Genomic DNA, 13169 nt, shown 5'->3' with positions numbered 1-13169 from the left:
GCCAGCCTACCCACCTGGATAAAAGCCCCTGTGAGGTCTGCTGACCCTGGGAGGGAGGACTGCCTGACTCCCCCCACAAATGTCAAGTGGGGCACCCCAGGCGCAGCAGCCCACATGCTTCCGATGCGTGGCCTTGCGAGGCCAGGAGATCCAGCTGTGGACAGTGCCAGTCACCCAGGCGGTCACTGCTGTGGACAAGGGGCCCTTTGGCGTGGGCACCCCGTGTACAGTCGGACAAGCTGCGTCAGCTTTGCCATGGGACTTGTCCCAGCAAGGCGGAAACCTTCAGGTGGTTATTACAAAATGCAGGGACTAAAATAGAAAATTTTTTCTTTTTTAATTAAAAATATTTTTTTATGAACGTTATTTTACAAATATGTTCTTTCTTTCTTTTTTTTGTTTTGAGACAGAGTCTTGCTCTGCTGCTGCTGAGGCTGGAGTGCAGCGGGATCGTCACAGCTCACTGCAACCTCAGACTCCTGGGCTCAAGCGATCCTCCTGCCTCAGCCTCCCGAGTAGCTGGGACTACAGGCATGCGCCAACATGCCCGGCTAATTTTTTCTATATATTTTTAGTTGTCCAGATAATTTATTTCTATTTTTAGTAGAGACGGGGTCTGGCTCTTGCTCAGGCTGGTCTCAAACTCCTGAGCTCAAGTGATCCTCCCATCTCGGCCTCCCAGAGTGCTGGGATTACAGGCCTGAGCCACCATGCCTGGCCATAAATAGAAACTGATATATTAAAACAGAAGTCTTAACACTATCTTAACTAATTATCAAAGGTTGGGTGGACCTAACCCTTGCTGATCTCCCAACATTAAAGGGCCCCAAACCAGTTTTTCCGTGTTTGCCCCAGAACGGAGACATTTTAAAAGCTCAGAAGGCAAAGGTCACAGTGAGAAAGCTGAAAGCTGACTTCAGTTGCCCGGGGCAATGTGAACAGGGCTAATCAAGGTAAGATGACAAAAGGGCTCGGTCCCTAGGCTTAATCCCCCTGCCGAGAACCCAAATCCTTTTTCTGGAGAAGCGGTAAAGTGGCCTGGGGGTAGAGAGGAAAAGTTCCTGGAATTTAGGCATAGATGTGAAGGCTGATAAGATCATGGAAGTTACAGTGTTTAAACACGCTTTACGTAAAGTAAGTGTGTCGTGTTTCCCAAAGCGTTTTATAAAAATGGACGTTGTGTCTGACCCGGGAAGGTTTCTCTCCTGCCTAGGATTGCAAAACACAGGGCAGTAAATCTGCCCCGTGAGCAAGGTTCATGGGACATGGCCAGTGGGAACGGTACGACCGCCCCAGCCCAGAGTGCAGAGTGCAGAGTCGCAGCTGGAGTGCCCTCGGGACGTTCTGCCCTGGCAGCCCTCAGTGTCCTGGGGCTTAGGGGAAAAGCCTGTGACCACTTCCCTAGGACGATCGCTGGGACCTTGAGTACAGAATTTCCACTCGAGTACAAGAGGCATTTACTGTCTTGGTACGGGACATTAACTGAAGCCACCCCTACAACTGAAGGACACAAAATGATCGTGACACCGGAAACACCCTGATGTCCTGGTGACGTCAGAGCAACACCAATGGGGAAGTCGGTGCCTGGAAGAGTCCCACAGTCCGGCGGAAATGGTTTGTGCAGGATCGTGCTGGCCGGGGAGTGCAGGGAGGAGACACGAACAAGCAAGGAGCCCTTGCCCGCCCCAGGGCTGACTCTGGAACCCCGGGAGGAGCTGCTGGAGACCCCACAAACAGCCCTCACCTGCCAGCGGACGGCAGCTCCGACGTGAACAGACATCTGGGATGGGAGGCCGCCACCCCGACTGAAGAAAACCTTTTTCCTTCTCAGCTACTTATGGCTTAGAGAAATTGGGTAAAGTATACTTTTGTGACCAAAATTTACCTCTCTGATTGCTCCAGCCCTGGGTCTGGGGGGTGATGGCACAGGGACCCACTGTCTCCTCTCTCAGCCACAAGGGACATACCTTCTGTTCTTAAGTCCCTACTAAATGTTTCTTTCTGAAACTGGATTTGCCAGCCTTTCTTCAGCCTTTCATCTTCCCTGGACTTTGGGACAGGCCTGCATAGACCTGCCCACCGCGACAGGTGGCTTTCACCCCTTGGCTCTCATGCCTAGTGCTGCTGTGACATGGGCATGCGGGGTGCACCTTGAGCCCCCCTGCACCTGCAGTGCGGCCTCCTCTCCTGCCCCGGGTCGGGCCTGAGTGCTGTGTGCCTCGCCTGGCGGGCACTGGAGGTCTTGCCAGGCGCTGCTTCTGGGCGCTTCCCTCTGTCTGCACTGACCTAACCCACCCGAGGCTCAGCTTCTGCTTCACGCAGTCCCTAAATCTGAGTAATGCAGGGACTCTTCCAGAAGCAATAAAGAAATTCTCTGGAGGCCGGGCGCGGTGGCTCACACCTGCAATCCCAGCACTCTGGGAGGCCGAGGCAGGAGGATCCCTTGAGCTCAGGAGTTCAAGACCAGCCTGAGCAAGAATGAGACCCGTCTCCACTAAGAAAAAATAGAAAAATTTAGCTGGGCAACTAAAAATAGAAAAAAATCAGCCAGGTGTGGTGGCATGCACCTGTAGTCCCATCTACTTGGGAAGCTGAGGCAGGAGGACCGCTGGAGCCCAGGAGTTTGAGGTTGCAGTAAGGTATGACGACGCCACTGCGCTCTAGCAGGGGTGATGGAGTAAAACTGTCTCAAACAAACAAACAAAAAATTCTCTGGGATGCCCAGGCCAGTTTAATTTTTAGTACAAAACTGCTTTTAAGGGCAAAATAAATATTAGATATGAAAAGGTCTAAAAAACCCCCATGGCCGTGATACAGGGCTGCAGACTCGAGTGGGCTGGGGAGGTTCTGCCCTGTTCTCCTCCCTCCTCACCTCCACGTGGAGGCTCCCACCCTAGAGTGCATCCTGTGTGCCCGCTGGACACCTCCCAGCCTGCACCACACACGGGACACAGTCACCAAGGCCTGAGGAAGGGCAGGGGTGGCACCTCTCACTGCTCCGGGCCCCCATCCTGGCTGCTGCAGGTCTCGGCCTCTGACACCTGGGTCTCCAGCGTTCCTCTGCACCCGCAGCTGAGCGACCTCACACCTGGCCCCAGGCTGCATGGGCAGAGACCTGGCTCCCTGCCTGGCAGTGCCCGGTCCCTGGGTGCCTGGTCTGACTCTTGCCCGGTGTCTTTGGGCCCAGGCAGAGCTTGTGCTTGCGGACCAGCGTGAGGAGCTGCGCTGCCTGCCTGCCCCAGGCTGGGAACCTGTCCTGGCAGGAGACAAGTGTGTGCCTTGTGGCAGTAAAGCGAGGGCTCACATGCCATTCCTGGCGCCCAGCCCTGACACACGGGCACAGGTGCCAGTGAGTAGGGGGTCTCCCCCCAGCCCAGTGGTACCAAGGTGTCCAAGAGGAGCCTGTCTGACCAACCCTTCGGCATCCACCTGCTGTCCTGGGCCATCTGGGTCAGGCCTGCCCCCTGGTCACAGCACCCTCTCCAGGTCAGAGAGGCCACCACCCACCCACATGTCTGATGTCTTCTGGCCAGTCCCTACTGGCCAGGGGGCAGATGCTGGAGCCTGTTGCCCTGGCACTCGTGGTGCTGCCGATGGCCCTCCCCGGGTGAAGACACCCTGTGCCCCAGCCACTGCCCTGGCATCCCATGTCTTAGGGGCTATCACTTACTGCCCTCTGCTGCCCGCTCTGGTCTGTGTGACTCAGGTGCTCCACCAGCCCAGCCTTGGTCAAAGAAAGCCCGCACCCTACTGGGGAGAGACATGCGTCTGGGCCCTGGGGCATGGGTCACTCGTGGCATTTGGAATCTGCAGGTGTCCTGGAACCAATCTCTCAGACACAGAGGGACTACTGTGCTGGCCAGACAATGCCTCTGGTGCCCACAGGCTTTGAGGGATGCTTAGGAGATTGATGAGCGGAGAGGAGCTATAGCATTTCAGGCGGAGGGAGGAGTAGCAAGTGCAAAGGCACCCAGGGAAAGGCTTGGACATGCTCCAAAAAGCAGGAATTCATCAAGAAGGGCAGCAGGGGTGACTGGAGATCCAGGGCCGTGGGCCAGCTCTGCAGGACAGAAGGCCCCCAGGAACGGATCCCAGCACGTGCAAGTTCTAGAGAAATGAACAACAAAACCCTTCACCGCTGCATGGCAACAAGACCTGGGATCCTCCCGCACCTTCCATCTCAGGGTTTCCAAAGAGGAGCATCAGCACCTGCTCGGCAGAGCCCCTGGTGCCAGGCCGCCACGCCTCCCCCTGCCCCACCGGCGCACCAGGTACCTCAACAGCACACACAGGATGCCCCAGAACTCCACGCTCGGGGAGGTGTACAAGCCCCAAGATCAGCAGGATCTCAAATTTGACCCCGGGGAAGAGCCCTGGGAGGAGGCTCAGCAGGGCAGGCTGACCACCCCCCGCGGACACCTGCAACTAACTGCACTCCAGGAAAACTGCTCCAAATGCAGCTTGGCCCAACAGCGCCCTGGAGTTTGCTCACCAAACTCAGCACTCCTGGGGTGCCCCCATCTCGGGAAGTGGCACCCTCATCTCCCAGGAGCTCAGCCCAAACCCGAGTGACCCTGGACACCTGTCATCCCCCAACTGCCCTGGCCAGGCGGAACCCATCACCCCACGCCGCCTCCCTGGATGCCTGAAGGCCCCCGCGGGTGCACCGGAGCAGGGACGGCCACTCGGGCCCCCCGCCTGCACGCACGTGGCCCGTCGCCCTAGCCTCCCTGCCGTCCTCTCAGCTAACGGCCGCAGCCAGCTTCCCCGGGGCCCGCGGGCCGGCTCCCAGCTCCGGCCGTGCGCCCAGGGCAGGGCGCTGTGCCCGGCACTGCGGGTGTCACGTCCCCGGAGCCCGGGGACTGGCACTGGTGGCCCTCCACGACCGGACGCCGGCGGCCCGGGGCAGGGGCTGCTCTCCGTCCCCGCTCGCCCCGGCCGGCGCTGGCTGCCGGCGACCCTGGCTAGCGAAGGTGCCCAGGCTGCTACACGTCCGGCCGCGTCCGCTCGGGCCTGGGGCGCACGCGCAGGGGACCCGTCCGGAACCCCCCAGCGCACGAGCTGACGCCGCCGGCGAGATGGGCGCATGCGCGCAGCCCCGCGCTCGTCACGTGACCCGCAGCCTCCGGGACGAGCGCGCACACGCCCCGCGCACGCGCAGGCTGAGCGCTGTCCCCGCGCCATGGCGTCCGAGCGGCTCCAGAGCCGGCCCGCCTGCCTGCTGGTGGCCAGCGGCGCCGCCGAAGGTGAGGGGGCGGGCTCCGGGGTTGTCGGCCTGGGGACCGCGGGCGGGAGTCGCGGCGGTGCCGGGAAGAAGCGCAGCCGGGGGCGCGGGCGGGCCGGGGTCCTGCTTCTGGGGCGCTGCTGTCGCGGAGAGCGCGGGCGGCGGCGGCGGCCCCTGGGGGCGGAGGGAGCAGCTGACCGCCGCTCTGGGCTCCGGGCTCGGGCGGAGGGGTCGGGGAGGGGCTTTCGGAGCGACGGGACGGCCAGGCCGCGCGCCCCTCGCCAACCAGGGTGAGCTGGCCTGGGGCTCACGCGGGACGGGGTGGCAGGTGGGGGTCCCTGTCGCGGGCACGGTTGCTACCGGGGCGCAGGGCGGCTCAGGCGCCCGGCAGGGGAGGGGGAGGATGAGAGCCGAGCCCTTTGCAGAGCCTCACCTGTATGCTCCGTGTCGGAGAGAGTCGCACCACGGGGAGGTGGGGCCGGGGTTGGGAAGTGCCGGGAAGTAGGAGTTCGAGGAACTGCCCGAGGGGCAGAGTCGGGGGGGGGGTGTTTTGGGGAGACTTTGTTTTTCCTTGATATACAAACGTTTTGCAATGAGTATGTATTAATTGACGAGTGAATAAAGATGAAAGTTAAGTTTAGGGAATTGGATTCCAGGATTAAAATAAATGTAGAAAGAAGTTGACCATGCCATGTCAGAAATGCACTTGCGGGGCCAGGCGTGGTGGCACCTGTAATCCTGGCACTCTGGGAGGACGAGGCAGGAGGATTGCTTGAGATCAGGAGTTTGTGACCAGCCTGAGCCAAGAGCAGGATCCCATCTCTACCAAAAAAAGAAAAAAATTAGTGGGGCATCCTGACATGGGCCTGTAGTCCCAGCTACTTGGGAGGCTGAGGCAGGAGGATCGCTTGAGCCAGGAGCTTGAGGTTGCTGTGAGCTATGATGACACCACGGCACTCTAGCTGGGGCAACAGGGCGAGACTCTCAAAAAAGAAGAAAAGAAAAACCCACTTGTGGTTTGTGTTCTCTGGCAGTGCAAGTGGGCAGGGCTTGCCTTTTCCCTGGTGGGCTGCAGCCCCCAGAGTGTATGGGATTGTCTTCTGGACTCGGTGTAGTGTTGGTTTTTTTTTTTTCCTGAGAGTCTTTTTTTTTTTTTTGAGACAGTCTCACTTGTTGCCCAGGCTAGAGTACCGTGGTGTCAGCCTAGTTCACAGCAACCTCAAACCCCTGAGGCTCCTTTTGCCTCAGTCTCCCGAGTAGCTGGGACTACAGGAGCACACCACCATGGCCGGCTAATTTTTTCTGTATATTTTTGGTTGTCCGGCTAATTTCTTTCTATTTTTAGTAGAGATGGAGTCTCACTTTTGCTCAGGCTGGTCTCGAACTCCTGACCTCGAGCCATCCTCCTGCCTCGGCCTCCCAGAGTGCTGGGATTACAGGCGTGAGCCACTGTGCCTGGCCTTAAGAGTCCTTTGATGGGCATAAGGGGGTTGGGTACATGGGGAGGGCAGAATCCCAGAGCTCAGTTGAGGAAAGGGGTCCTGAGTGTTCTACCTGGAGGGAGTGGGGAGGTGTCAGGACGCGCTTGCAGTGTATGGGACAGTCTGCTCACTGCCACCCTTCCCTGGTCCAGCTTGGGGACTGGGGGCCTCGGTCCCTGGTGGTTCAGTGAGTGCATGAGCGGAGTGTAATTGGACCTCACCCTCTGGTTGGTTTCCCTGCAGAGGCCTTCGCTAGAGAGGGTGTGTGTGAGGGTGGGTTGAGGCCAGGAGTTGGGGTGCGAGGGGTGTGTGTGAGGGACACTTGAGATGGGTTGGGTCCTGTCCCCGGTTCCAGCTAGGGGCTGGAAGGTACAGGTGCCAGGCTGGGAGGAGAGCCCACCTTGGCGGATGCCGGGCCCCTGGTTGGCTTGGGGGTCTGTCTGGGGCCAGTGGGCTGGAGCGGGCAGAGCACAGACCTGGCTGTGCCCCTCCTGGACATGAGTGGGTGCTGCCTTTGCCTCAGGGTTTTGAGAGGTGGGCCCCTGGGGTGGGGGAGAGAACTACCCTGAGAGGACCAGGACAGGCCCCGGGGGCATCTGGGCATCTGGGGGAGCAGGCTGGTCCTGTCATGCCTGTACCTACCTGGGACCCTTCTGCAGGTGTGTCGGCCCAGTCCTTCCTCCACTGCTTCACAATGGCCAGCGCCACCTTCAACCTGCAGGTGGCCACCCCTGGGGTAAGTGCAGCCGCTGCCCCTCTCTGGACGCTTGGAGATCGCCCGGGCTCTGCGGGAGGAGGGGAGACTCTCCCCTTTCCCTGGGCTCTGACCCACCTGTCGGAATGGGGGCCTTTCTGTACAGGTGTGCGAGTTTGTGTGCTGAGATGAGGTTCGGCCCCGTGTGGGCAGGTGCAGATGTTTCCACTGGGGGGATTCTCGAACCTCCGGTACCAGGGGACCCAGGGGTATCAGACGTAGCTGGGTCGTAACAAGGATGCAGTACATATTTGTCACTGCACATTCGAGTCACCTCCAAGGTGGGTGGGACAGTTCCTGCCACTGCATAGGCAGGAGATGGAGGGCCAAGAGGGAGCAAGGGGTGGGGAGCCATGGTGAGACCCTGGGGTGTGCCCTCAGACGTGGGGCTATGCTCGGCCACCATGCATGGAGGTCCCACTCATCGGGCCTTCCTTGGCCACTGCCTGCTCCTGCTGGGACAGGCTCAGTGGCTACAGAAGCCCCCCCAGCTGGAAACCTGGTGAAGGTGGCTAGGCCATCAGGTGCCTCCGTGCCCCGAGGGGATGCTGTTGGGTCACAGCCCTGCGTCAGTGTGCCAGGCTCCCACTGATCCTACCGTGAGGTGGCCCTGCTGACCCTCAGCGCTTTGCTCCTCCAGGGCAAGCCCATGGACTTCGTGGGTGTGACTGAGAGCAACGCACGCTGGGTGCAAGACTTCCGCCTGAAGGCCTACGCCAGCCCTGCGAAGCTTGAGTCCATCGACGGTGGGTCAGGACCCCCTCCTTGCTGGGCAGGCCATGTTCCTCCCCCGCCCCCGGGGTTCCAGATGGCCTTGGGGTTTCAACAGGCTCCCTGGCTCTGCCCCTGAAGCCATGGAGCACTGTGACCATCTGGGGCAGTCTCCAGCCCCCGTCCTGGGTTCCTGGGCTCCGCTGGGGGAAAGGAGTGGGCATGTGGAGACGGGAAAGCCAGAATGGCCCATTGGAATGTGGCGTGGCCCTTCGGAGCCATAGCCCATGTAGGAAAAGCGACAAGTGATGTCACCTGGCCAGCTGATCCCTGTGGAGGGTCTGCCCTGGCTGTGCGCCCTCTCTCCGTGACTGACGTGTGGTCCCCCCGCAGGTGCCCGGTACCATGCCCTCCTGATCCCCAGCTGCCCTGGGGCCCTGGTCGACCTGGCCAGCAGCGGGTCCCTGGCCCGCATCCTGCAGCACTTCCACGCTGAGAGCAGTAGGTGGCCGCCGGGCCGGGGGGGGCTGGGCGGGCGAGCAGATCCAGGAGGAACTGGTCTGCCAGCGGAAGAGGTGGGAAGATACCTGGGCGGGGGGTGGGGGGGCTTGTGGGTCCCTGGTCAGGCCAGCGCAGCAGCTCTGGGTGGGAGGCAGTGACCGCTGAGGGTGCAGGGTTCAGGTTTGGGACCTGGAAATGCACGGTGTGGACGGCCTCCGTGGTTCTGACCCAGGTAGCTGAGTTTGGTCCCCTGCCAGTCACCGCCTGTGAGCCTGTCAGCTCCCGAGAGGGCTGGTGGCCATGGCCTCCCGGGCCCTCCAGGAGTGAGGCGGGGTGCTAGCTCAGTTCCTGGGAGAAAGCACGGCATCCAGGTTGGGGTTTGGGGTTCGGGCCAGCGGGGCCTGGGCGGAAGGCTGTTCTGAGGAGACCTGGTAGCCGCCCTGGCCAGGGCCGGGCTGTGGCAAGCATATCTGTGGGGTGGGTGGATCTTCCTGGGGGGCCAGTGCACGGGCAGGCTGGGGTTTGCACAGCACCCCAGTCAGTGGGAGCAGGGCCTCTGTCCCCAGCACCGCCTGGGTAGGCGGTGATTGTTCCTGGCCACTCAGCCGTGGGGATGCGCTCGTTCCAGGCAGCCTCTGGGGAGGAGTCAGAGGGGTCCCACCGCAGGGCACGGGCACCGCCTCGGGGAACCTCTGCCTCCCACACAGGGGCTTCCTCTCTGCAGCCCTGCAGGGGCCTTTCCCGTGGCGTCTGCCACTGTGGCAGCCAGGGACGGCTGTGCACTTGGAGTTGGCCTGGAGTACCCAGCCGTGGCCGTGTCGTGTCCTGGGGGTTGGTAAATAGGCCTGGAACCTTGTGACTCCTCGTGCATGTTTCTCAGCCACCAACACCTGAGCTTTGGGTGCTAAACCAGAGCCTGGTCCTGAAGCAGCAGCTTAGGGTGGTTCCCAGGGAGGCGGGTCCTGCCAGGCGCCCGTGTCAGGCTCAGGCCCGCCATGCCCTGCTGTTTTCAGAGCCCATCTGTGCGGTTGGTCACGGCGTCGCCGCCCTGTGCTGTGCCACCAATGAGGACAGATCCTGGGTGTTCCATGGCTATAGCCTGACGGGGGTGAGTGCTTTGAGGGCAGAGGCCGATGTCCTGGGTTGGGCCCCCAGAGCAGATTCCTGCTGGCCCCAGGTCTGTGTTGTCCCTGTATGGCCAGGGCTGCTCTCTTTGCCTGAATTGAGAACATGTGTCCCACCTGGCTGGGGACGATTGGGACCTTGGCTGTTGATGGCAGGGGACAGGCTGGGCGCCGTCTGGGATGGGGCGAGGGGCATCGTGGGAGATTCTCTGGGCCACCTACTCTGCCTGCCGCCAGCTGGGCTGAGGGTGGAGACTCCAGAGCCCCTCCGCGCAGCTGTGGCCTGGGGCTCCCCGCAGCCCAGGGCACTGGACAGTAGACGCTGGGAGGGATGTGGGCGGCAGGTGCATGTGGGCCACGTCGGGTGCTCAGAGCCTTGTGGGGCATGTCCCCGAGACACAGAGATCTGGTGGTCGGTCTGAGACCTGCGGCAGTGACGTGGGCTCTGGACACGTGGGGCAGCAGGACTAGCCGGTGCAGAGGCCCTCAGTCACTGGCCCCCGTTGCCCCACCCAGCTGGGGTGTCACCCTCCCGGCTGAGGGGCTCCTCAGTGGGTGCTCAGAGCTGCCCTCTGGGGCGAGACACCCATTGTCTCGGGTCCAAGTGGCCGTGACCCCCTCTCGTGACCCTGTGGTTAGACTTGCACCTACGTATGCGCATGTGCCCTGCCCAGCCCTCTGCCCACCGAGGGGCTCACCTGAGGCCTCTAGCCCATCTCGTTCTGGTCAGCTGTGTGCTCCGATGCTGGGGAGCCAGCCCCTCCCAGGGACACCCCACAGGGGACACGGCCAGCCTTTGGCTCCGGCCGCTGCAGCCTCGTATCTGTCATGAGCAGGGACGCCCCCACCCCACCCCCATGTGGTGGGTGAAGCTCCCTGCTGCCTCGACCTCCTGATGCCTGGGGTCAGCCTCAGGGGCAGGGTGGGTGCTGGGGTGACTGTCCAGGCTCAGGGCCCCACTCTGTCCTTTGCCACAGCCCCCGGTGTGTGAGCTTGTCAGGGCCCCTGGCTTCGCCCGCCTGCCGCTCATCGTGGAGGACTTTGTGAAGGACTCGGGCGCCAGCTTCAGTGGTGAGCTCCCAGGGGCGCCCCCACACTGACAGGGGATGGGGTGGGCGGCTTCCCGCTGCAGCCTGCAGACGCCCAGCCAGGCCGGCCTCGTCACCCTGCGCCCCGCGTACCCCTGTGGCTGGCAGCTGGGACCTGGCAGGCTGACCCAGCTCCTCACCCACTGGAGCCTGCCCGGAGCCAGGGGAGTAGGAGGGGGTGCGTCGTGGGGGCATCCCCTGAGGCTGGTGTCCTTGGTCCTGCTCAGCTAGCGAGCCCGATGCCACGCATGTCGTGCTGGACCGCCACCTCGTCACGGGCCAGAACGCCAGCTCCACCGTCCCTGCCGTACAGAACCTGCTCTTCCTCTGCGGCAGCCGGTGAGGGTAGCGGGGGCGGGCGGGCTCCTGCTCGACCTGCTTCTGTACGGGGCCACAGCCACACCGGCAGTGTGGGCTGCATGCTGGTGACCGAGCCCTGACCACACGTCCATCCTGCAGGAAATGAGCCTGCTGGGTGGCCGCAGCCACCTGCTGACAGCCCCGGTGTCACCTCCGTGAGCCTCCAGGGACCCTGCCTCTTCCCTCCCAGCAAGAGACCCTCGACCCGAGATGACAGCCTGGTCTGGTCCTAGTGGGACTGTCAGGCCTCCAGGAGTGAGCTGTGGGGGTGTCGGCTCGGGTGGAGGGACAGCCCTGCCCCCTGCATGTTCTCCTCAGTAGGAGGCAGAGACAAGGCCCAGGCCCTGCAGGAGCTGTGCTGGCCGGCGGTGGTCCTTGAGACCCCCCCAGCTGAGCATTCCGGGGAGAGCTGGCTGGCTGGAGGGGTCAGCGGCAGGAGTCCTGGGTGGGGGCTTGCTCTGCTGCGGCCTCGGCTGCCCCCCACCCTTTAGCTGTAGGGGCCTTGGGGGAGCTGGCTCAGAACTCCTCATCTTGGCCAGAGGGGAACAGGGAAGCTTCTGGTAGGTGCGGCCTCCTGTCCCCAGATAGGCTGGTGCTGGCAGCAGTTCTCTGCTGAAGAAACTGCCCTAACTTGAGCCCCTGCCTGGTGTGTGGTTTCAGAATGTAACGGGGACCCCGTCTAAGCTCTGGGATGGTGCTGGGGGCACCGCGGGGTGGATGCAGTGACGTTGCCCCGTCCCACGTAAGCAGCGCGGGACAGTTTGGTTGTGAATATCCTACCACCGTGAGGTTCGCCACGAGCAAGTCACCGCTCCCCACAGCCCTGGCCAGACAGCGCCAGCCCCCGTCCCCCAAACCCTGGACAGGCCTTTACTGGGAAACTGCCTCCCTCCTGGGTACTGCCCATCCAGCCTCTGGGGGCTGCCCGTTGGTCCTAGAGCAGGGCCTCTGCGAGTGGCTCAGACCCCTCGTCCCCCGCCCGAGTTTGTTCCTTCGCCTTTCTCCTGCCCCCCTCCTGGCTCAGCTTGTCGGACCGCACAGCTGTCCTCCAGTGACCTGGAAGGAGACCCCTGGTGATTGTAAAACTGTCCAGTAAGGAAGATTCAGAACACAGTGGAAGAAGGAAGCCAGGCACGTCCCTGTCCTCGGAGGCCACTTCCCCCCACCCTCCAGCGTCTCCAGGCTGTGCTCAGAAAGATGCTCTTGCGCACTCGTCTGGGTCTGTCCCAGGTCTGCTCTCCTCCCCGTGTGGCGGGTGTCCCTGGACACAAACTTCTTTGTTTAGACTCAATTTAAGATCATGCCTTAATGTCTTAGTCCATTCAGGCTGTTATAACAAAATACCATAAATCGGGTGGCCTATGAACAACAGAAACCTATTTCTCATAGTTGTGGAGGTGGGAAGCCCGAGATCAAGTTACCGGCGCTAACCCCATTGGTGAGGGCTCCACCCTGTGACCTAACGGCCTCCCAAGGGCCCACCTCCTAATCCCAGCCCCTTAGCGGTGGGGATTTCAACATGAATTTCGGGGAGACACATTCAGACCATGGCAGGGTGTGTTGTAGAGGTAGCGTGTGCAGAGCCTGTGACGGAGCTCGCGGTCCAGGTCACGGTGTGCGTGTGCACGCGCGTGTGAAAAGGGGGGAGCTGGGCTCTGACGCCACAGGTTTCCCGTCTGCAGCCACGCGCACGGCTGGGCCTGCTCCTGGGGCCTCCCCGCCGCACTCAGCCCCCTCCAGGGGGCCAGGCAGGGGCAGGGGTGGCCCAGCAGGCTGGGGAAGAGCAGGAAAGGGGTAAACCCCCAAAGGGGCAGCTGGGTGGGGAGGGTTTCCCACGTGCCGAGTGTGTGTTAATGGACCCCCTACATCTCCTAAGAGAAATAAAAGCCCCATAAAGATGGGATGTGAATGTTCGTACAGGAATTG

At 61.8% G+C, this 13169-nt stretch overlaps 1 protein-coding gene across 4 annotated transcripts; it reads left to right on the top strand.

Annotated features, from left to right (window-relative positions):
- Positions 1–1315: 1315 nt before the first annotated feature.
- Positions 1316–12896, top strand: GATD1 (glutamine amidotransferase class 1 domain containing 1). 4 transcript variants are annotated; one of them, XR_006736563.1, is made up of 9 exons: positions 5113–5246; positions 7365–7441; positions 8100–8205; positions 8564–8671; positions 9685–9779; positions 10773–10866; positions 11111–11222; positions 11343–11498; positions 11904–12896. XR_006736563.1 is itself a non-coding variant. In XM_045558527.1 (8 exons), exons 2-8 carry the CDS (start codon positions 7400–7402, stop codon positions 11347–11349), a joined length of 564 nt encoding a protein of 187 aa, XP_045414483.1. In that variant the 5' UTR covers positions 1316–1855; positions 7365–7399; the 3' UTR covers positions 11350–12896. The 4 variants fall into 4 exon arrangements, 3 of the variants coding, with proteins under 3 accessions (XP_045414483.1, XP_045414482.1, XP_045414481.1); XM_045558527.1 differs by lacking the exon at positions 5113–5246 and adding an exon at positions 1316–1855 and having other exon boundaries at positions 11343–12896; XM_045558525.1 differs by having other exon boundaries at positions 11343–12896.
- The last annotated feature ends 273 nt before the right edge of the window (positions 12897–13169 follow it).

The sequence above is a fragment of the Lemur catta genome, chromosome 7 (assembly GCF_020740605.2).
Source record: "Lemur catta isolate mLemCat1 chromosome 7, mLemCat1.pri, whole genome shotgun sequence".
Classification (NCBI taxonomy): domain Eukaryota; kingdom Metazoa; phylum Chordata; class Mammalia; order Primates; family Lemuridae; genus Lemur; species Lemur catta.
The sequence above is the reverse complement of the archived record's forward strand: the minus strand, read 5'-3'. Positions and strand labels throughout refer to the sequence as shown.

Excerpts from the sequence above, each read along its gene's own strand:
- GATD1 (XM_045558525.1), top strand. The coding sequence starts at position 5,183 with ATGGCGTCCGAGCGGCTCCAGAGCCGGCCCGCCTGCCTGCTGGTGGCC. Across the intron at positions 8,206-8,563 it reads GAAGCTTGAGTCCATCGACG|GTGCCCGGTACCATGCCCTC; the intron begins GTGGGTCAGGAC and ends GTCCCCCCGCAG. Across the intron at positions 8,672-9,684 it reads GCACTTCCACGCTGAGAGCA|AGCCCATCTGTGCGGTTGGT; the intron begins GTAGGTGGCCGC and ends TGCTGTTTTCAG.